The 23205-nt window shown below is 36.3% G+C and overlaps 3 protein-coding genes and 1 long non-coding RNA gene across 4 annotated transcripts in view; 2 read left to right on the top strand and 2 right to left on the bottom strand.

The window, feature by feature from the left end:
- LOC129431307 (uncharacterized protein C1orf87 homolog) overlaps positions 1–21289 on the bottom strand; it is a 66269-nt gene extending 44980 nt beyond the window's left edge. Inside the window, exons 1-5 of the mRNA XM_073875549.1 lie at positions 21152–21289; positions 4423–4511; positions 4154–4304; positions 2821–2922; positions 1932–2180 (exon numbers count right to left, since the gene is read on the bottom strand). Coding sequence (XP_073731650.1) covers positions 1932–2180; positions 2821–2922; positions 4154–4304; positions 4423–4490 — 570 coding nt within the window. The 5' untranslated portion in view covers positions 4491–4511; positions 21152–21289. The remainder of the gene's footprint in view (positions 1–1931; positions 2181–2820; positions 2923–4153; positions 4305–4422; positions 4512–21151) is intronic.
- LOC129431309 (uncharacterized) lies at positions 3714–21608 on the top strand. Its single transcript, XR_012372992.1, has 2 exons — positions 3714–4335; positions 21185–21608. It is a non-coding gene; the product is annotated as an uncharacterized lncRNA (long non-coding RNA).
- On the top strand, positions 8094–9236 carry LOC129430951 (uncharacterized). The gene is made up of 2 exons (XM_055188606.2): positions 8094–8765; positions 8984–9236. The coding sequence occupies exons 1-2, from the start codon at positions 8319–8321 to the stop codon at positions 9164–9166; spliced, it is 630 nt and encodes a 209-aa protein (XP_055044581.1). The 5' UTR covers positions 8094–8318; the 3' UTR covers positions 9167–9236.
- Positions 9608–13658, bottom strand: LOC129430948 (uncharacterized). The gene is made up of 6 exons (XM_055188601.2): positions 12831–13658; positions 12489–12675; positions 11240–11361; positions 10837–11065; positions 10506–10652; positions 9608–10024 (listed from the first exon to the last, which is right to left on the bottom strand). The coding sequence occupies exons 1-6, from the start codon at positions 13470–13472 to the stop codon at positions 9768–9770; spliced, it is 1584 nt and encodes a 527-aa protein (XP_055044576.2). The 5' UTR covers positions 13473–13658; the 3' UTR covers positions 9608–9767.
- Positions 21609–23205: the final 1597 nt, after the last annotated feature.

The following is a 23205-nucleotide window of genomic DNA, read 5'->3' as shown; positions in this document are numbered from 1 at the left end:
CAGCATCCATTTTCGCGATTCACTCTGACACCATGTATTATTTTGAAAAGATGACGAGACCCTTTTTATCCTTTAACACATGCGGTGAACTTTTTATTCTGCTTCTCTGCAATACACAGCATCACATCCTATTCCCCCACTGCCCACTAGTGTCCATTTTCAGGAACTACATAACCCATCAGAATTATAAATCTATATTCAACAACTTGAATATTACACTCACCATCATCAAAATATCTTAAACATACTAAATAAACTCATACAGGTATAGATCAACACGACAATGACAGAGTTTTCCTTTTTGTGTGAACTATTCATTAAAGGTAACAACCAGGGGCGTCGCTAGACCCCTTTTACTGGGGCACGTGCCCCAGTGTAAATCTTTTGTGCCCCTGTGTAAATCTCAAGTTTACATTTTAGCAGTTAACTAGTATATTCCTTTAGACAATCGCGGCAAAACGGATCTATATGCAATGTAGTTACCCAATTCACGTTTAAAAAAGCGACGCAGCAGTCGCACTGACGCGTGCACGCCCCAATTCATGTCCGCGTCCACGCACCCATTCATGTCCGTGCGCGACTGTTTTGCCGTGCGCAGCCGCATATAAAGTACACGCGATTGAGTTGGTTTATTTTAAGTTTCTAAATAATAATGAAAATCTTATTTTCACCCGATCATTGACGCGTGTGATGGACATCAGAAGTGTTTGTGCAAAGCAGGAAAAGGGAAGCAAAAATGAGAGATGATGAGTTTAAGGGAGTAAAGACACATAACATCTTACCCTGTTAGGGCTCGAACATTAGAGGAAAAATCTCAGGAAAACCTCTGTCAATAGTCTATAAAATTGCATTGTTCACATACAACAAAAACTGTGTTATACTGTTCTGTATTTTCAGATATGAAATTAATATTTAGTTCACTAGCTCTAGGTCATTACATAAACAGTTAGCAGTAACAAAGATAGATTTTTTTTAGTAGCAGTCATAAAATGAAAATATTCTTAAAAATAAAAAAGACGTTATTAATCCTTGTGTAAAATGCAAAGGTGCATAAAAATATTTTCTCTTCTGTCATTATTTCAAAACATTTTATGCCTTTAAACATGTTAATAATGTTGTATATATGTTTATATGAAGATGATACTTAAATATTTTTAAATAAATGTTTGTCTTTCCTAGTACTTGTTGCAATGTTGGAATAGTGGGTTAAGCAAAGGAAATTGTGTCTTGCACACTGCAGGCTTTCAAGAAAAAGTAAAAAAAAAAAAAAATGGGGGGCCTGTGCCCCAGTAGAGCTTTATGTCTAGCAACGCCCCTGGTAACAACACTGACAAAATAACATGCAACTAATGGTAAATAACATTTATGAATCCATTTGATGTAAGAAAGAAGAAATATTAATAAACATCTGCAGTTCCTTTTAAAACATATAATGAGATAAAAATGCTATGACACGGGGTTCCCACAGGCCATTGAATTTCTGGAATACCATGGAATTTTTAAAGTCTTTCAAGACATTTAAAGTCAGGGAAATGTATATTTTTTGTCCAAGTCATGGAATATCAGAGATTTTTGTTCGTTGCTTTACATTTTAGGTTTCATTTCTTAAAATGTATTCCACTTGTTAACTTGTAAATACTATTTCCAGGTCCAAGCATCCGCTGACTAGTTTAAACAGCTGTTTACTGGCACTGTTTATTCATTTCATGTATTTAGGATACATTTTTATAAACTTACAGTGTGCACTTCATTATCCAGGTTCACGGTATCCCAGACATAGGTCATGGTAGTTCAACTTTTTAGTCAGTGAAAGTCAGGGAAAAGTCAGGGAATTTGACATTTGAATTAAAGTGGGAACCCTGATGACAGAAATAACATTATTTACAATATAAAAATTTCCACAAGATTCATCTGGATCTCCAGGCATCTACCTGCTCCAGTTTGTTAGCATCACTGAAGGATTTAAAGATACAGGAGAGTGTTGTGAGCTTCATAGGAATCTTCTGTTTCAGGAGGAGATATGTAAGTTCTGACTGATGAATGATTCCTGAATGTGACGGGTCAAGATCCACCAGTTTCTTCTCAATGTTTTGGATTATCTGTGAATCCAGACCGTGCAGTTCCTCATAGATGGCAGAGAGGAGACAGCTCTCTGAATTTGTTTTTATTAGCATATCTGTCTGAATTTTGGTGTCCCCAGAGTACATATGTGAAGGTTTAGCTCAAAATATCATATAGATAATTTATTATAACATGTTAAAATTCCCACTTTGTAGCAAAAATGTGGCGTTTTTGGGTGTGTCCTTTAAAATGCAAATGAGCTGATCTCTGCAGTAAATGGCGGTGCCGTGGTTGGATAGTACAGATTAAGGGGCCGTATTAACAAAAGCCAAATTTCAATGACCTTTTTTTTCACATTGTTTGCAGTGAATGGTTTACCAAAACTAAGTAACTGGGTTGATCTTTTTCACATTTTCAAGGTTGATGGAAGTGCTGGGCACCCAATTATAGCACTTAAACATGGAAAAAGTCCGATTTTCATGATATGTCCCCTTTAAGGAGACTATCGAGCATTTGGTAGCTTCTTAAAGAATATAAGTATGAGATAATATACAATCAGATGATTTTAAATAGTAGGAACCTGACACAAACCAGCCTGCATGAGCTTTTCTTACCGGATAACTACATTTTCTTGCTATTTAGCAAATAAATACACAAATGGACATCAAAACACAGTTTGTGTAAAGGAAGAGAGGTTTATATGGAGACTGATTTAAGAGACATTAAAGTGGTTTAGTTGCATGTGTAGAAATGTGATACATGTGTCAAGAGTTGTTTTGTGTTTGTCACGTTGGTCTTCAGATGTATGTAGGATCCAGAGCGATCTCCACATGGTGCTGTCACACACTGTCTGTCTGGAGCCTGGAAAGTGAGGAACATGATTTTATTATTTATAGAAAATGGGTTTCTTCTGGAGGCAGTTCCCTAAAGAGGTAAGTTAAGAGAGGTAAGTTTAGAGAGGTAAGTTAAGTGTATGAATTTCAGAACCACGGACAGTGCTAATATTTGATTGACTGATATTTCAGAACCATGGACAGCATGTATTAACCTGTAACCCACCTGAACTTAAAGGTAATCAGAAGAAATAAACACATGCAATCACATACTGAAAGCACACTGTGACGATGTCATATTGAATTAAATAAATATATTTCATCACTTTGTATTTATTATATCATCATTCAGATGTTTAATCCCATTTATCTATCATTATCACGTATCACATACCACTATATTCTTTGATCCACTGTCATGTCTATGTTGGCATTCAGATGACGATGTGTGAGCCAGCCTTTTTTAGTTTTTCAACAACTAAACACTTTTATGGCTCAGATAAACAGTGATCAAAGTTTTATTTTTGTGCTAAAGACATGCTTACTTTATAGCCAGCTTCAGAAATGTATATACCAACCCTATATCACGAAATTACGTGACTATTTCACGCATGGACCAGCGTGAAAATGTCAAGCTTTGCCGCATTTGAGCGTGAGCATGTCACGCTTTTCTGTTTGTGTCACTGTCACGTATTGGTTACTCAACTTTTTTGTCCTATTTTCAAACCATTGTCGCTTCGGTTTTGGGTTAGATTTGGTGCTTGTGTTATATGTCACTTTAAGTATTTGTCACTAAGTTTGGTTTATAACTCAAAGATCTGTTTACAAACACACAGAGCTACTGAAGCAGAAACAGCTAATCAGAACAGAGCTCAACATTATTATTCATTACCCTTTCAAATAAGGTAATAAATTATCATTCATTCTAAAGGCAAATCCTAGGGTTGTGAATGGACATAAACCCGTCTCTGGATATTTTGTTGCCACATACCTTCTATGTAGATATTAGAGAACAATTTAACAGATTATTACAATGCATTCTTTGGCACCTTTAAGCAGATTTGAAGCAAAAGTATTTGACGAACATATAATATGTGCCGAGAGCATTTTGGTAATATCATTATCTCATTTTTGGTGGAGGTGGCGTTAAGCGGTTTTTGCTTCTGAGCTCCTCAAATATAGCTAAGAGAATATATTTAAATAGTAGATATTGTATTTGAAATGTGTGGTGTTTATGTTGTTTATAATCTGTCATATACCTGTCTGATGGAAGCCAGCAGATTCTTTGTGTGTTCTTCAGCTCTCAAAAGCTCAAAATCTGAAGATGATTTTCTGCCTAAATCTTCTTGAGTATCTTTGGTATGAAGACTTTGTTTCTCCTCTGAGCTGTTTGTTGCATCATCTGTTGGACTATAAAACAGAACATCCAATATCAGACAATGTATGTTGCTTTCCATTGTGTTTGTGATTTTTATTAATACACGTTGTTAAAAATCTGACCAGAACCCCAACATATTAAAATGATTACCTTTTAACTGCATCAGTAAAATTTCTAATGTGTTTTCCACCGATGATCTTCACCACCAGCTGCGGCATGACTCTCTTTACTGCAGATTTCTGAACAGACATGACAGAGAGTCACATAGTTAATAAACACATGCATGTTTTCAGTGTTTTACAAGTCAACTTTAATTTTTTTTATCTTGACTAGTGATGAGTTGCTGTACTTATTAAAGGAATAGTCTACTCATTTTCAATATTAAAATATGTTATTACCTTTACTAAGAATTGTTGATACATCCCTCTATCATCTGTGTGCATGCACGTAAGCGCTGGAGCGCGCTGCGACGCTTCAATAGCATTTAGCTTAGCCCCATTCATTCAATGGTACCATTTAGAGATAAAGTTAGAAGTGACCAAACACATCAACGTTTTTCCTATTTAAGACGAGTAGTTATACGAGCAAGTTTGGTGGTACAAAATAAAACGTAGTGCTTTTCTAAGCGGATTTAAAAGAGGAACTATATTTTATGGCGTAATAGTACTTTTGGGAGTACTTCGACTCGCCTGAAAAGTCCGCTCCCCTTCTCACTCTCATAATGGGAGAGGGAGGGTGTTACTGCGCCGAGTCGAAGTACTCCCAAAAGTGCTATTACGCCATAAAATATAGTTCCTCTTTTAAATCCGCTTAGAAAAGTGCTACGTTTCATTTTGTACCACCAAACTTGCTCGTATAACTACTCGTCTTAAATAGGAAAAACGTTGATGTGTCTGGTGTTGTGGATTTTTGTAGTGATTATGAAAAATAATTTTCAGCAGAGGGTTCCATTGCCAAAAGATGACTTTATTGCATACAACAATAAGGCCGAGTTGGTGGCCAAGCAACTAAAGAGTCTTTTTCAGAATGCAACCTAATATACAGTTCTCTAAAAGTTGAAACCCCTCCCATGTAGTTGTTTTTAGCATGTTTTTATGTTTGACAGGTGTGGTAACTTCATTCCTTCCAAATGTCAGCCTATGCATTTTTAGCTCAGCTCTCAGTTACCATATTTTAAACCCTGCATACATTGCAGTCTTTAAGACTGCTAGTCTTCAGCTTACAAACATGAGACATACATACTTGCAAAACACATTTGAATCTGAATACCATGTTCACCAAAGATACAGATCTGAATTAAAAATCTTCTTCATTCCACCCTTTGAGACTTTTACAAGTCTCACCCAAAGTGCAACTTCATAATCCAGTTCAATTGAGTTAAGCTAATTAATGGCCCAACTAAGCCATATTTCCCTTACCAATGACTTAATCATGCTGCCGCACTTTGGTGGAGTGTGGAACAAATATCCTCTCCTTGGAGAAGGAAAAGAACCTGCTCCCTAATTTAACATACCATTCAAGCATGGGCCATATGATGTTATTGTAGTGGTTAAATCAGAACTTATATTCATATTCATCATAAGAGTGGAAATGAGTCAAAACCTTTTCAATACTTATTATTTTCATTATCTTTTTCTGATGTAGTATTACCATTTTCTAACTTTTGTAAAACCCATTTTTGATGCACTTTGTAATGTCCTATATGAAGTAACTTTTCATCTTGATATTTCAACATTAACATTTGTTTCAAAATAGTAAGTACACAGTCAAATAACAATCCATCCAATTAAAATCCTTAACCTCTGATAATTTGCATCATTTACCTTATACCTTTGATAATATTCATCCTTTAACCTATACCTTTAATCATTTGCATCATTTAACCTATGAATCATTTGACATACCAAAATATATCTTTGATAATTTGACAAACCAATCACCCAATTTCCCTAATTTTAAATCACACCAATTCCACATTAAGATTCTTTCTTCCTGTATTAGTTGCAGTTTCTATCCTAAACTCTTATTTGATAGCTTCAATGAATACCTATTTTGATGTTGTATTGTTAGCATAACATTAATCTCCATACAATAAAACAATACCCCTTTGTAGTATCTCATTGTTTTTCTAAGATTGTTAAAACATCATTAGTTAAAGTTAATAAACCTTTGTTGATTATAGTAGATATAACTTATTAATTCTAGATTAAATCAATATTTATTCTAACCCTGATTTTATCTCATCTCTTGCTTAAATTGGAACATATAAATAGGAATATATACCAAACCAATTTAGGGATAAACTATTTTAGTTTTATCATTTGTTTTCTCTGTATTTTGTTCAATATACTTCAATATAATCATGATGATTTCTTAAATTAACCTTAGTCTTGTACATATATATTTCTTCTCTAATTGCAAAACCACCATAAGTTATCATTTCCCATCAAATCAAAATTAAACCAAAAGAATTCTGCTAACATTACTGTTTGATCTTCATATGTCCAGTGCTATGATCTGATTCCCACATTCTTTTTACTGTATACTAGCATTGTCCACCCTTTCCATACCTAAAGTCAAAATTATTAAGGATTTATAATAGCTTTTGGAATTTTATATTTGATTTGTTCAAGTTCTATGTTATAGAATATTCCCTTTAAATATCCCTCATCTTTAGTTCCATCCGGTTTACTGTAGCATTCATAATCTTTTCCCATTCTGCGTTTTTCCTATTTTAATACTTTTATTAACTTTCCAAAATTGAGACTATTTACCAAAATATGCCCTATAAAATGGATATTTAAACCAGAATTTGTCAATTTGTTAAATTGAACACCCCTATAATATCATGTTGACTTTTGATTATTATTACCTTTCATAATTCAGAGCATAATAAGCAATTGTTCATACCAATTTCTCTTATCTTTGAAAATTTTTGTACCATTTGTACTATTCATTATGTTTTTGTTGTTTCCCATAAAATATCCAAAATATATATTTTTTCCTTCCGTTGATGTCCTTTTTCTTCTTTTGATGTCCTTGTCACCTTGTTGTTTTGGTATCTTCAGTATTTTATCTAGATTTTGTTCCTCCTGAGATTATTGTAGAATAACTTCTTACAAGTGTTACTGGTCCTCGCTGAAGTGTTACTGATCCTTGCTGATAGGTGAAAAGTTAATTGAAGAGAAGTTGGATTATTGACTACAGTTGTGTGAATTTACCATATGTTGCTGATAATTGTCAAACTGGTTATTAGCTTTATTTTTCAATTTCCATGGCTAATTTCATAAAGTTTTCCTTGTGTGTCCTTTACACATTACCAGCAACTTTGTCCAGGTGTATTGCTTGTGAACTCCACTGCTTTGCACTCATTGCTTGTTGCTCCTGAAAGTCTCTCCTCCTTTACATCTTTTTCTTAACTTTGTTGTTGTTGCTTGATATGCCCTGAGTGGTCATTGCTTAGTTCTTTATCTGTTTGTAGACTTGAATTGCTTGTCATTTTTCTGTTGTTGTCTTCTGTCTCATGTCTTTTATTATTTTCTTTTCCTCAGCTCTCCTCTTCATTTTTGTGTTTAAGTTCTCCTCTGCTCCCCAGCTCTCCTCTTCTATATCGTGTTTTTTGGTTCTCCTTTTCTCCTCAGCTCTCTTCTTCAGTATCGTGTTTTTGTTGTCCTCTTCTCCGACTGGTATATTCGGAATGCTGTGCAATGGCTCAGATGACATCAGATGTGCTCCTTCCCCCTGGCCTGCTGTTAGGGCTGCTCTCCCTGGTCCTTGTTTTATGTCACTCTCTCCTTAAAGCGGAACTCCACCATAAAACAACATTATGCTCCAACACTATATTTCATCACATATATATAGTTGGTTGTGCTTCCATCAAATGTACTAACTCCATATAAAAAAAATAAAGCTTTTAACTGCTACAATAACGGTGATTTGACGCGTCATCAAATCACCGGAAGAAAAATGCAAGACTACAAGTTCTGAACGTTCTAAATGGGGGCGGGTCTTGAAGCGAAATGATTGACAGGTGAGCGTCACAAAAAATGATGGACGATACCGACCGCAGTTTTTTGGTTGCTGAGGAGAATAATGCCGGAGAATATGAAGGCTATTTATTTGAGCCAGAATATTCTCCCGATGAAATAAGGCAACGGAGGGAACAACAGCAGGCAGCTCTGGCTAGTAGCGCCATCGTTGCGTCTGAACGTTCTCGAGCTGACAGCAGTTGGTGGTGCTCCTGTCAACATTGCCCACAACAACGAACAGAAGTGGAGTCACTTTGTTGTCAGGAATGGAACCGCGGTCAGTTTTTGCTGAGAGAGGCAGAGGAGATGGAACACGGATCCGAGCTGTCCTGCCTAAACCAACACAGCAGCTTTCAAGCTCATCTGGACAGAGGGGTCCTGGAAACGTTTTTCCACTTGGAGAGAATTAATTGGAGGAAACAGAGAAGATCACAGGGCCCAGGAGGACAACTGTCAAATAGACAAGTAAGTCAATCATATTTCGTCTGCTGATTGCTAATAGGTAATGTAGTTAGCTGCTAAACCCATATTAAAACAATTAACGTCACACGACTTGCTGAGCCACCTGAGCAAAGACTAGTGATACAATGCATGTTCTGAAACAGAATTTTTGACATGAAATGTAATTCAGCTAGGAAATGTGCTAGGAAGCTAGTTTAATGTAGACATTTTCTTCTATGCAGTTGCGTTTGGTTGGCTATCGAATAATTCTGGAATGGGTGCTAAGAGGCGAGCGTTTGGGGAGACACAACCGAGCAGTTCTCCCCGCCTGCGTCGTGGATGCTGTAAGGCAACGGTATCCGTCCCCTGACGGCCAATACACTGGTTTCCTCGAAGTGAGAGAGGCAGCAGAAGGAATCGAGTAGACTAAGTTACTGCTCAACAAATGTAAATATTTTTTGGGTGCTGTTAATAAAAATGTATTTTGTTTTTGGACCCTGTGTTTATTTTCTTTAATACACTTACCTGAAAAGTTATTTCATAATCAGGAGATCGGTCAGCAAATGCACTAATTATATATCTCTGGTCATTTTAGCCCCAAAAGTAACTAAGACACATTCTGCATAACAAACTTTAGGTTAGCCCACATGTGAAAACCTTTGTTTTTGACAACACAGCTCTAATTTGAAGGAATTCACATTCACCTTTGGATTTGCGCTACATACAATTATAAGAAAATGTGGACACATGTTTATATCTAGGACAAATGACTGTAAGCCAACGCCATTTTACTCATGTAAATACACATGACTGTAAACCTAAGCTATATTCACTTCTGTAAACATATGTGAAACATATTGCCGGTTCAATAAATATTTATTAAATGGCCACACATACAGAGCTTATATAAAAAACTGATGAATGAACTGATGCATTAGCAAACAGTAATGAGATAATCACACAAATTGCAACTCATTTTTACAAGAGGCTTGTATTATAAATAGACACTGGTGGTTAATGAGTTAATCATTTAGCAAAACGACTCTTGTGTTTACGGCCTGCATCATCTTTGGATGGTTTGGGGACTGTTCCTATGTTAGCAGGCAGGTCAGGTGTAAGAAGAGTTGAAGATGTGTCCCTGAAGATGACAGTAGGATCATTCCGCCTCTCCAACACCAACTGCATCAATCTGGTTCTGAAGTTGACTGTGGTTTGCTGATACCTCTTTCTTGTGAACCATTCTTTTGAACGCTTGCTCCATTCTTGAATGATCACAGGTTTTCCTGTAAGACATGAAAGTATTATGAGAGCAATTATAGTCTGTTTAATATACACTACTGTTCGAAAGTTTAGTGTCACTTGCCTAAAATGTTAACTATGATCTTAAAAATCATTTACCCGTAATCTGAATGTGTATGGTTAAAAGCTTGAGATTACTTTTGTAGACAGAAATATACCTGTGCCAAACAGATTCATTTCTGTTATTGGAGAACTTAAATTGTATTTTAAATTTTTTTTTTTTTTTAAATAGATGACTTACACTGAAAATTGAAGAAAAAGCAGCCAATAAGAACAGTTTTAATTTATTTTGGATGCTTTTGATTTTAACATAATTCTCACATTTGTGTTATGACGTAGTTTGGACGAGTTCATTATTATTCTGCAATATGGAAAAAAATATCAATAAAGAACGAGTGAGTGACCCCAAACTTTTGACAGGCAGTGTATATTTTTCACACACACAAATGCAATTTTAACACTGACCTTCTGAATCCAGCTTTGGTTTCTGAGTCAGGTTCTCATTGTGATGCATGATGGCCAAGTTTGTTCTCTGCTTCATACTCTGGTAGGAAAAGCACTGTCTCTTTGGAGCATATTTTAAGAGGGAACTGTGGAATACTTCCAAGGCACCTGCTTGTTCAGCAGAGATGTAATATATATTAGATAACCTTTATTGTTAACAAATAAAAGCCTTAAAATAGCAAAGCTTGCTACAACAATGTTTATAAGGGCTGGTTACACCCCTTAGACAAGTGAGGGAGGAAGCTACACTATTGAACAGCTGTGACAAAATTTGGCAGACAACACCACTGACCTGTGTGTTTGAAACGGACCATGTTTTCTAGATCCTTCTGGAGTGTTGTGTTGAGGACTATTCTAGACAGCTCCTGATATGCTTCACTATCCTTACACAGCCACATTTTTTTCTCCCGGTCTTCATCAGTGAGAGGTGGGTGATGACAGCTATGCTCAGTTCCTCCTTCAGTCCATGTATGTTCATCAATTATGTGGTGCAGAATTGAATTCCACGTCGACTTCAGTGTCTTATAAGAATAAATATAAAAAAATATTCAAGGACGTGTCCAAACACTACATACACTTTAGCCTTGCCAATGAGAAGGGACTACTGATATAAGCTACTCAGACTGACATTTCCAGAGTGAGACAGTTGAGGAGTGAAATAAAGAGTACAGAAGACCATAACGTGGTCTACATACCTTGACATTTCCTCCTGCCTTGGCAGTAGAGTACCAGAAATGGTTCCGGACTGAGCGGATCCAAGGTTTCAACGCGGCACATGCCCTCTTCTTGGACTTGGCTATCAATTTGCTTTGGATATCTGGGTAAATATAAGACAATGTTACGAGTAAAAACATGACCACTTGCAACCAACATCTGGGTACTTTCGCTACCAGGGTAAGTGCATAATGTCAAACAATCTTGTCACTTATTGAACTCATGAAAGGGCTATGAGTTCAATAACGCATAAAAATCGCATTAACCTGATGCTAAGTGACAAGTGCCTTTGTGTACATGTCTACTCTGACACATTGTTTGACGCTAGGGCTGCGAGATAAATTGCACGGGATTGTCATGCGCATCTCGTCAGTAAAGCCGGTTCCTTGGTTAGTAGTTAATCGCCATCAGCTGCTTTCAGATGGAGCGGCATTTTACTACACAGAGCAGTAGTTCACTGACAAGCGGGGAAATGTTGCGTTCATAATGACAGGCAATTCATCCACAATTATGAATGCGATATGTCCCTGCTTGTCAGTAAACTACGGCTCTGTGCAGTAAATGCCGCTCCATCTGAAAGCAGCTGATGGCGATTTACTACTAATCAAGGAACCAGCTTTACTGAGGAGATGCACGTGACAATCGCATGTGAATTATCTTGCAGCCCTATTTCACACTATGCGCTCATGCTGGTAGTGAAAGTACTCGCCTACAGTCTGTGATTAAATTGTTGTGTACTGTACATCTAATGTCAGGATTTTATTCAGGAGTGTGGTTAACAGTAGGGATGCACGATAAATCGGGCGACATATCGTTATCGGCCGATAACTGCTTATTTTTAATATTATCGGTTATTGGTCTGATAGCAAAATTAGGCCGATAAATGAAAGCCGATAAATTTTGGATTATTTTGGTTTGTTGAACCACTTCACTTGCTCATTGCTGGCCATGTGGAGTTTTGATTGGTGCTTTCTGTGACATAGCATGAAGATGATGTGTTGTGGGCTTAAGAAGAGTATGCTAGTCTAGCGCAAAGACAAGATGTCCGCGGTCTGCGAGTTTTTCATTGTGAAAATAATATGAATATTTATTGGCCTATAGATATCGGTTATCGGCCCCCAAATATAAATCGGTATCGGCCAAAATTTCCATATCTGTGCATCCCTAGTTAACAGCTATACCGACATACCCATAACAAGCTTTTAACTTATAGTGGCAGATTGTACTCACTCTTAGCAGTGTGCCAAATATCAAATTGATGATCGATCTCTTCATATTCCTCGCGCATTATTTTCTTGACACTCGTGGAACGATCAGTTGCCAAGACCTCCACATGTAGGCCGTTGTCAAGTAGATGGTCCAATCCACGCCTGAGCGCAACAGTCTCCATAGCCCCTGAGCTTGTGGTCTCGGTCACCTAAAAAGGGCATAATAAGGGATAGAAGTGACAAAGTTTGAGCACATACAAATAAAATATATTATTCTTCTTCTTAAAATTATAGTAATAATAAAAATAAAAATAATAATTATAAGATTATTATTATTGATTGAATTTTGATTCATGTAACGTACCTGGACCAACTCTGAATGGATAATTTCCCTGCCGGGGTCAGCCATGAAAGTGTAAGATGTGTATTTTGCGTTGAACCCAGGGCTGTCTGACCGGCCATCAGAAGAAAGGTGTGTCATTTTTCCATCTTGCTGCTCCATGAACAACTTCGCCAATACGATGGTTTTCTGTAGCTCAAATTCAGCTTGAATGACTGGATGCAAGTAAGAGTTTTGTATGTCGTAGAATGTGCTGCTGCTAAAGATCTGTAGATTAATGAGTTTGGCCCACTCTTCCAACTTGGTGAATGTGCTTCCAGTAAATAGTATGGCAGCAGCAAGAAGGAGGTTAGACTGTGGCATTCCACGTTCAGAGGGACATGACGTCCAAGTTCCACTGTGACCTTCTGCACACTCCCACTTAACCCTCATCTGGGACCCAAGATAGGACACTTCTCTTTTTTCAATGATGGTGGCACATGTTTGGCAGAATCTGAACAGTTCTAGTACCTTGGACTCTGACACTACAACTTTTTTCTCCTGCCAGCTTATCTGTGCAGTCCCCACGTCTGTGACACTGCTGGCGGAAGAGGTACAGTCTGTGTCTGGTTTGTAGGTGGTTTGAGTGGCTTCCAAAGTCTCAATACTGGAAAAGCTGATATTCATATCTTCTGAAAGTAGCACTGCTGGGTTTCTTGAAGGTCCTGTGTTTCTCTGCTGCAGAAAGACAACACAGTAAACACTCCATACCAAACAGATAATATAGTGATAAACAGATAATACATGATATAGCCTGTGTAAACATCTTTTAATTTTTATCTAAAAGAAGGTAATGAATTTAAATCATTGTCAATTTATTACATGCACACACACACACACACACACACACACACACATATATGATATATGAGGTGATCAGCATTTACTGCGGTGGCTTTTCTCATCAATGTATTGTTGCGTTATGAGCGCTGTTTTGATTTTAAATACAAGTGATAGTTTTATTGTATATCATGTCAAGTGCAGATAATTCAGTGAAAAATCAGATATGTAAGAGTAACACAGGGTTACGACTAGGGAGAGAGCTCACACATAGACTTACACCAAGAGAACGTGTGTGTGTGTAAGAAACGCGTGAGTGACGTGTGTGTGTGTGTGTTTGTGTGTGTGTGTGTGTGTGTGTGTGTGTGTGTGTGTGTGTGTGTGTAAGAAACGCGTGAGTGACGTGTGTGTGTGTGTGTGTTTGTGTGTGTGTGTGTGTGTGTGTGTAAGAAACGCGTGAGTGACATGTGTGTGTGTGTGTGTGTGTGTGTGTGTGTGAGAGAGAGAGAGAAAGAAACGCGTGAGTGACGTGTGTGTGTGTGTGTGTGTGTGTGTGTGTGTGTGTGTGTGTGTGTGTGTGTGTGAAACGCGTGAGTGACAGAGAGACAGGAGAGCAGGGAAAGTAAATGCAGCTGAACGAATACGCTACGTGTTTTAAATGGCGTTAAAAAAATAAAAAATATGTGGTGACCGGTGTTGAATCTGTGGCGAATGTTTGGTGAAACACTGTTCTCAGTAATATGCTCTCTGTACCTCTCTACTCTACGTAGTATGTTTACCGTAATTACACAAAACAAACAACAACTAAGCCAAATTATGTTTAAGATATTTTGACCATTTTACATTACCTGAGTACGCGGGGCTTTCTGAGGCGTGGAGGTGGTTGGCTCATCGCGTAGACTTTCCACGTCAGTGTCGAAGGATGGAGACTCAGTCAGGGTTGAGCTGCTAACTGTAGTGTTCCTTGGTAACGCACCTGGCTTCAATTTTTTTGCATGTGACACTGCATTTCCCAAAAACTTGGCTGAAAAACAGTAGTCGAAGTCCTCCTGACAAAAGTGCTGGCTACATATTCTAATTTTTGAGTAACGTGTTGGGGGCGTGTCAAGTGGAAGATTTATTGCAGTTAACCACTGGGCGCAGAGTTGAGGGTTGCGTTGAGGTAAACTATAAAAACTAACTCCCGGTGGCCTGGATTTGTTGTCCTTACAGCCACATAATGCGCAGGTTCTAGTCATATTTTAGCGATGTAGAAAGCGCAAAAGAAGCTGAAGGCTGCGTCTTCAACGGTTAGTGGGTGGAGCTAATTACTCCGTTTCGCGCAGTGCATTCTGGTTAAATGAGTCAATAAAAGACGTTAAGAAAATTCCGCTTCAACACACTATCAATCTAATTTATCAAAATCGTGCAAATTTTCGATTTTTTTCTCAAGTAAAATACAAAATAGAAATAAATTACCCATTATAACAGGCTGGACTGTCTAGTCTTCAATTCCCCTTTAAGACCCTCAGATACATTAGATCCCATGGCATAATATGGCATTTTATCTCCATCTCCTCATCAGGCTCCTTTTCTTTTTCCTGCACACAAATAGCTTATGCATACAGTTAGTTTTATCACATAAGATCTCATTTTTATTTGCAATTGTTCCAAAAGCTCCATCTGCAGTCGTTCCAGAGGCTGTCCTTTTTTGGGGATGAATTTTTGTTATATAGTATTGCGCAGACATTGGTATTGGCATTGGTCGACCAATAAGCATTCCATGCAGTGTTAGTTTGCATTCTGTCACTCATTATTGCAAGAGACAAAGCATCCAGTCAGTTCAGTTTCATGCTTTCACATATTTTGCTGAGTTTGACGTTGAAGGGATGGTTTACTCTTTATGATTAAAGATGGTAAACACTATGGTAAGTTTAGTTTTTCCTTTATTCATTACTGTTGCAGTATTTGCTTTATAGTTTTTAATGAATGCTGATCCATTATCTAGAATGATTTCTAATAGTGTTTCAAATTTGGGGATTATTTCTATCATTTTTATCCTTATTTTTTGGCCCTAGCTTTACCTGTTGAACAGAAATGTAACCAGTATTGCACTTAAATGAGACAATTTCTCAAATATAGAGAATAATACAATTTTTTCCTTTTTTTTTTTTAATCTTTAATTTTAATTTGTTATTTTATATCTCTGTTTTTAATTTGAAATTAAAACCACCCATCTGGAAAGGTAACATTTTACTGTATTATAGAATGATTTATCCCCAATGTGTACATTAGATGTCTTGAATGTCTTTATTTGTCCCCCTTTGGGTACCACAAAATGTTCATAACATCCTGCTTGTTCTTCTTCTCTTCTATCTTCTAATTAAGGCTTTTATATTAACACTAAGCAAAACTTCTGTGTGGCTTTCTGAGGCTTCTTTAGCCTCCCAATCTGCTGTGTTGTTCCCTGTGATAAAATATCATTCATTTTTATATAAGTTTAATATTATATTTTATGATTGCCATTTACTTTGATAATGTTCAATGCAGAAATTAAACCCCACTTATTCAGTACATTGATTATGTATACCCTCATTCTTTTGAAAGCCTCTTTGTTCCCATACCGAATTGGATATTGTTTAGTTTCCCAAAAAACAAACAAATATTTCTTCTGTTTGAAAACTCAAATATATAAAGCAAATATCAATTACAGTATTTGTCATTTGGGAAAACATTTGTTAGCAATGTGGATCTGGATATCAACTGTTTAGTCTTACAATGTCATTAATTGGATACTTCAATTAGTACTTTGTTCTCTACATCTTTTAACAATTAATACATCTTCTTAATCTTGCATGTTGTTATCATCTGCATTTATTGTTTTTATGAAAACTATTTCCTGACAAATGATTGACTATAACATATAATTCTAATGTGATTCTTAAACATTATGGAGATCCACTGGCTTTATATAGTTTTTTTTTTTTTTTTCATCATATCCCATAAATCCTTTTCTTCACAATCTTTTCCAGTATACACGAGACCTGTGGAAATAAGTCAGTTACATTAAGTCATTATTCTATTAACTGATTTTCAACCATACTCTTTACTAATTCTTGTTTACCTTCCTCTGATGTTATATCAATTTCTTGTCATATAATTTATTTTGCCACTTTTTAAGTTGAATATCTTTCTCTTGATCATATTATAATACAATGAAATTCCCACTTTGATAACTTTGCATTAGAAATTTGTGCTTCAATACATTTTCCAATTTATTCATTGTTTGTTGTACATCACTATTTATTATACATTTTGCTTTGATTCAGTTAATATCACTTTAATATCATGTCTTACTTACTTTATATCTATATTCCCTATACCCTTCTGGAAAACACAAATTCCAATGACTTAACCCAAATTATGCATATTTTGTTTAACAAGTAAACAGTAAACAGGAGTGTTATTTTGATATGAGAATAGATATGGTCATGGTTTTGTTTATTGTGTATAGACATACATTGAATTACCAATACTTGTCCAGAGAAACATATTCTTAACAACTCTTCTGAACCTTGAACTGTACTTTGAAAGGCTGCTGTCACCCTCCCCCCTTCACTCACAGAGCTGGTACATGGACATAGCGAAAGTCTCTCTTAGCGTGGCCAGGCTTTTTGTTGTCCTCAGCATGTTTTCTTTGTCTCTCCCAGTTCAAGTTGTTTTCTTTCTGGGATGGTGATGCTGCAAAGTCATTTATGATGGGTACAGGATTCTGGCTTTTTGGAGGAATTGCTGAAAGTAGCTGAACACAAGAGTCATCACTGTTATTCACTTTGCATTTCAAAACAGTGTGGTCATTCTAGGGTCTCCTTCTGGATTTCCCTCAGTCTCTTTTTTATTGTCTCTGAACATAACTGGATTCTCTGTCTCCCAGTTTTCTCTCTGTGCTTTAGAGTCCAAGCAGTGGCTGCCACACTGCTATGATATGTTCAAAAATAGTCCCTCCTCATGTAACGTTAGTCCACAGGTCAAAGGTTTCTTTCATTTCTCCATTGCCACAACTTAGTCCTTTTCCCAACCCCATGAATGCTTGAGGGTAAGTGATCAGCCTCCCAAAGTCCTTAATACCTTTATTAAATTAAGAAATTGTAAGGCCAGTAGCCTAAGCCATCATTTATCTTTTTCCCCATATCCACATTACTCCATCAGATGACAACTCCTCTTTACTCTCCCTCTCTACTCTCTTCTAATTTTACTTCATTAATTCTTTCTAATGTTTTTCCTATTTTTATTTCTTATTTTTCATTTATCTCTTTTTGCCTCATCTTTTTTCACCTCTGTGTGTAAACAATGCCTTTTGTCTTTTTACTCTACACTCTTTACTCTCATATTCTTCCTGATAATCATTTAAATTTCTTTAATTTAGTATCTTTCCTCATTTTTAAGCTTTACTCCCAAACCTGTTTAATTTTCCTATTCTATAACTACTGATCATTTCATTTACATTTTACCTATAATTTCCACAGTGCCCTTGAGTACTGGAAATCAACCTTCTACAGTATGCATGATAAATATAGATTAACATTTAACACACTTTCTTTTTGTTCCATTATCAACTTCCTTTAACATTTTTCTAATCTATATATGTTCCCCTTTATTCCTTACTAATGCCAATGCTTTTCTTATTTAAATCCATCCTTCTTTTCTTTCTTTTGATTTAATATAGGCTTATTTACAATATCCATTTCTTTACACATTGCAACATCAAATGTTCCCTTCATGACAATTTCTTAGACACATTCTTTATCAGATTTCTGCCCAATAGATATTTCCACAAGAATAACAACTATGACTTTACTCTACACCTGTTACTTCTCCATTCACTCTTTTCTATCATATTTAGCAATTTTTTTTTTTAACTTTTTAACATTAGAAAATTAACAAATAAAAACACTTTTATATCATTTAACTTTCAAGCTAAGTAAACATCAAGCTTACCATGTTCTCTCCAATATTACTTTTTCTACACTGCAAATGTTTTTCAAGCAGTTCCTTCTTAATTAATGTTTCTCCCTTCAATTCAATTTGTTTTATTTGTCAGGTAATACTATTTTTTTCCCTTTACAATAGTCTTAAACACAAATATTTTTTCATTGAATTAAGATATAAAATATAGATGTAAAAACCTCCTTTCAACCTATATATACCATTTACCTATAATTTTAATCTCTTATTACTTTATTATATAAATAATATATTATTATTATTATTTTACTTATATTTACCGGTATTTCACTTCACTGCTAGCTCTTTCATCCACAGCACTCAGTCAGGCCTGCACTCACTCTATTTATAACATACACCCAGTCATTCACACTTTAAACATGACACCACTTGTTTTTCACTGTTGAGGATCCTTTCCACTTTTACTCACAAGTCAAACTTTTTATCATGCATTAGGGCGGTATCCACAGAATAACATTTTATCCGTTCAGACCTCTATTATATAAATATATATATAAAGAGCTGTTTTCATAAAAAATAATTCTGCCCTTGCAGACCCCTATCCACTTTATAACACTTTTGTTTCATGCTCTGTTTATTTATTTTTTATCCATACACTCTAAAATATGCAGCATTTATCTTAAATCAACATATACATTTTTTGTTACCCTAACCTAACAAAGTAACACATTAATGGCTTGAAAAACCAACGTACTTTTTCCTTTTGCTATCATTATTTTACAGTGTATCCGCTTATTTCATAAGCATTTTTAATAGTCTGTTCCAGTCTATCTGTATCCGTCAAGGCCCTCTTACAGAATAAACACAGATTATTTAATTTTATCTTATTTTTTTCCCATACACTGTAAATAAAAATGCAGTATTGGTGTCAAATCAACATCTGCTTAGATACTTAACCTAACAAATTGAAACATGGATTTGCTTCCAAAACCAAGTTACTTTTTCTTTATACAATTATTTACAGTGTATCCGCTTATTACATCTAATCAATAGCCCTCTTGCAATAAGCATTTTTTTTTTTTTTATAATCTGTTACAGTCTATTTGTATCCGTCAAGGCCCTCTTACAAATAAACACAGATTATTTTATTTTTATCCTTCTTTTTTTTCATACACTGTAAATGATACATTGTATTGATGTCGAATCAACATCTACTTAGTTACTTAAACTAACAAAGTGAAACATGTATTAGCTTCCAAAACCAAATCACTTTCATTTTTATGCATTTACAGTGTATCCGCTTATTACATCTATCAAAGCCCTCTTGCAATAAGCATTTTTATAATCTGTTACAGTTCATTTGTATCCATCAAGGCCCTTTTACAAATAAACACAGATTAATTTTATTTCTGTTTAATGCTATCTTCGAAGCCCACTTAGCTATTAAACTATTATCTGTTCCAGGTTAATGCTGTCCAATCAAAGGCCCTCTCAGCAAAACCACAGATTATCCACCTGAGCTCAGGAATTTTTTCCTCTTTATTATTTCAAACAAATCACACCATGCATCAAAATCCTTGGAAATGGAACCCTTTTTACCTTATATTAATCTTAGTTCTTATATTGGAAGAGCATTGTGAAAGTTTTTCCACCATAAACCAACCCAGATGAGCAACACAACAGTACACCAGTAAATAAGCAAAAACTGCTCACCTGGTCCTGTGTATGCTGCTCATCCAAACTTAGCCCACAGCGGTCATCCCCCTCCATGATCTTTTCCAATCCCATCCTGGTCGCCAAATGTTGTGGATTTTTGTAGTGATTATGAAAAATAATTTTCAGCAGAGGGTTCCATTGCCAAAAGATGACTTTATTGCATACAACAATAAGGCCGAGTTGGTGGCCAAGCAACTAAAGAGTCTTTTTCAGAATGCAACCTCATATACAGTTCTCTAAAAGTTGAAACCCCTCCCATGTAGTTGTTTTTAGCATGTTTTTATGTTTGACAGGTGTGGTGACTTCATTCCTTCCAAATGTCAGCCTATGCATTTTTAGCTCAGCTCTCAGTTACCATATTTTAAACCCTGCATACATTGCAGTCTTTAAGACTGCTAGTCTTCAGCTTACAAACATGAGACATACATACTTGCAAAACACATTTGAATCTGAATACCATGTTCACCAAAGATACAGATCTGAATTAAAAATCTTCTTCACTGGTCACTTCTAACTTTATCTCTAAATGGTACCATTGAATGAATGGGGCTAAGCTAAATGCTATTGAAGCATCGCAGCGCGCTCCAGCGCTTACGTGCACACACACAGATGATAGAGGGATGTATCAACAATTCTTAGTAAAGGTAATAACATATTTTAATATTGAAAATGAGTAGACTATTCCTTTAAATAAAGTTGAATTAACTTAACTTTTTTCAACTTACAGAAACTCATCACTAGTCAAGATAAAAGATTTTGAGTTGATATGACTTGTAAATCAAAGTTGATTAGACTTAAGTGCAAAGACAGATATAGGCTTACATACACATGCACATTCGTGTAGATCAGATGAAAGACTGACTTACCCACTATCACTGAATCTCTGTTGGTTATTTCAGGTCAGTAAAGCAACTCTAGACCCAACACTCCTGAAATGATACGAGCTTAAAAGACACCTGTTAAGATCTGGAGAAGAAACCTCAACAAATAAGAGTATACAGTCCTCTCTAGGGCTCTTGGGACTCAGGGGTAATCTCAACTGATCCATGGTTACCAGAACAAACCAAATCCTCTGAACCAGTTCAGTTCACTTCTGCATATACAGATAAGAGTGATTTATTACAGTCACATTCATAACAGCGATAAATATCACAAACTGTCTTCTGAAACTGTAAACACATTTAAGTTATTACTTTATATTTCTCTTATTGTTATTGCATTTGTTGTTGATGGTGGGCTCTTAGAAAATCCAGTATGTAACAGCTGTATGATGCAACCATGCTGAACTCCTTTTCAATGCTCTGGAAACCATCAAAGAATACACTGTAAAAAAATGCTGCAATGCAAGTTAAATCAAATTGCTTATGCAAGTTAATTTAACCTACTATTTTGGGTTTTTGAGTAGTATATAGTTGACATAACTTATAAGCAAGTTGAAGAAACTACTGCTCCAGTGTTTACGCGTAGTGATGGAGACGAGACTGCCTATGCCGAGTCTGAGTCAAGACCGAGTCTTTGAAGGGTCGAGACAGAGTCAAGACCAAGTCTGTTGGTTTTCAAATACAGTCAAGTCCAAGTCAAGACCGAGTCTTTGAGGAAGCAAGTCTGAGTCGAGGCCGAGTCCTTTAGGAGTCGAGACCAAGACCATAAAAACATGTCAGTTTTCATACACTGTAAAACCTAAAAGTTAACTCAACTCAAACCATTTAAGGAAACAGGTTGCATTAAACCATTTAAGTTTTAAAACACATGCATTTGAGTACTGTGAATTTAAACAAATTGAGTCATATGCAGTTATGCACTTATATTTAAGTTCACAGTACTTAAATGTATGTGTTTTAAAACTTAAATGGTTTAAGGCAACCGGTTTCCTTAAATGGTTTGAGTTAAGTTGACTGTTAGGTTTTACAGTGTATTCATGATTTAATATCACCCCAGTTAATAATCAACAGTTAGGTCTACAGAATAAGCTAGATTGGGAATTGTTTAGAGGAGCAGTCTTAACGTCTTAATATGGACTATGCTTTTACTATCATTAAAAAAATCCCTATCACGTACATCATCTTCTGCCTATTTTTCTAAAGATAAATAAACAGCTTTAAAGGCAGTGTGTCTTTACATTGCACCATGGGATGTCACTTTCAAATAATGCCCGTCAACATTGCATTTCACTATTATTGTTATGTGTTGTTTGGTTTTTTATATGAACATAAAAAATGTGTTGGTCTCGAGGACTCATTCTGAAATTACGAGTCCTTCTCCTCCCACTGTGATCCGAGACCGAGTCGAGACAGAGTATTTGACGGGAACAAGTCTCGGACTTGGACTCGAGTACTACATCACTATTTACAAGTGTAGAGAAAGAGGAGCATTTTGATGTTGTTGTATGTGAAATGATACTAATTAATGTCTTTGTGTCAGTTAATTGCTTAAAATGGTCTGCAAGTGTGCGTTTCACATATGTAAGGGCCGATTCACACCGGCTGCATGGTGTGTGCATCTCAGCTGCGTGGCGTGTCCGTTTTTATTTAGGCTTCCATGTTAGCAGGTTTGACTGCATGACTGCACGCACGTCTCAGGCGCGGCTCGAGCCCGCCAAAAATGCGTGCATGCTAGGAATAGGACCGACGCCTATTTTTCATGCCACACGCAAGCGTCTTGGAAGCGTTTCCAGGCAAAATATATGTCACCTATAGCAACAGCAGTGTGTCAGCGCTGCATCAGGCATGCTTCTGGTATGTACAGACACAGAAAACGCGACGCAGCCGCCACGCAACTGACATGCAACAGATACGCCATGCAGCCGGTTTGAATCGGCCCTAACACGTGACTTTTTGCTGTGATTACGTAATATGTAAGGTCGCACTGGCGCGTCACATGTCTAATGCAAGACGAGAAGTTGTGGTTTAAAAGTACTTTT

This window comes from Misgurnus anguillicaudatus, chromosome 13, assembly GCF_027580225.2.
Source record: "Misgurnus anguillicaudatus chromosome 13, ASM2758022v2, whole genome shotgun sequence".
In the NCBI taxonomy this organism is placed as follows: Eukaryota; Metazoa; Chordata; class Actinopteri; order Cypriniformes; family Cobitidae; genus Misgurnus; species Misgurnus anguillicaudatus.
Note: the sequence above shows the minus strand (reverse complement) of the source record. Positions and strands in the feature narration are given on the sequence as shown.

What these genes read in the sequence shown, in the direction of transcription:
- LOC129430951 (XM_055188606.2), top strand. Translation starts at nt 8,319, where the DNA reads ATGATGGACGATACCGACCGCAGTTTTTTGGTTGCTGAGGAGAATAAT. An exon ending in GACAACTGTCAAATAGACAA is followed by an intron (nt 8,766 to 8,983) that starts GTAAGTCAATCA and finishes TCTTCTATGCAG; the next exon opens with TTGCGTTTGGTTGGCTATCG.
- LOC129430948 (XM_055188601.2), bottom strand. Translation starts at nt 13,472, where the DNA reads ATGAATATCAGCTTTTCCAGTATTGAGACTTTGGAAGCCACTCAAACC. An exon ending in AGGCAGGAGGAAATGTCAAG is followed by an intron (nt 11,066 to 11,239) that starts GTATGTAGACCA and finishes TATTCTTATAAG; the next exon opens with ACACTGAAGTCGACGTGGAA. An exon ending in ACCAAAGCTGGATTCAGAAG is followed by an intron (nt 10,025 to 10,505) that starts GTCAGTGTTAAA and finishes CATGTCTTACAG; the next exon opens with GAAAACCTGTGATCATTCAA.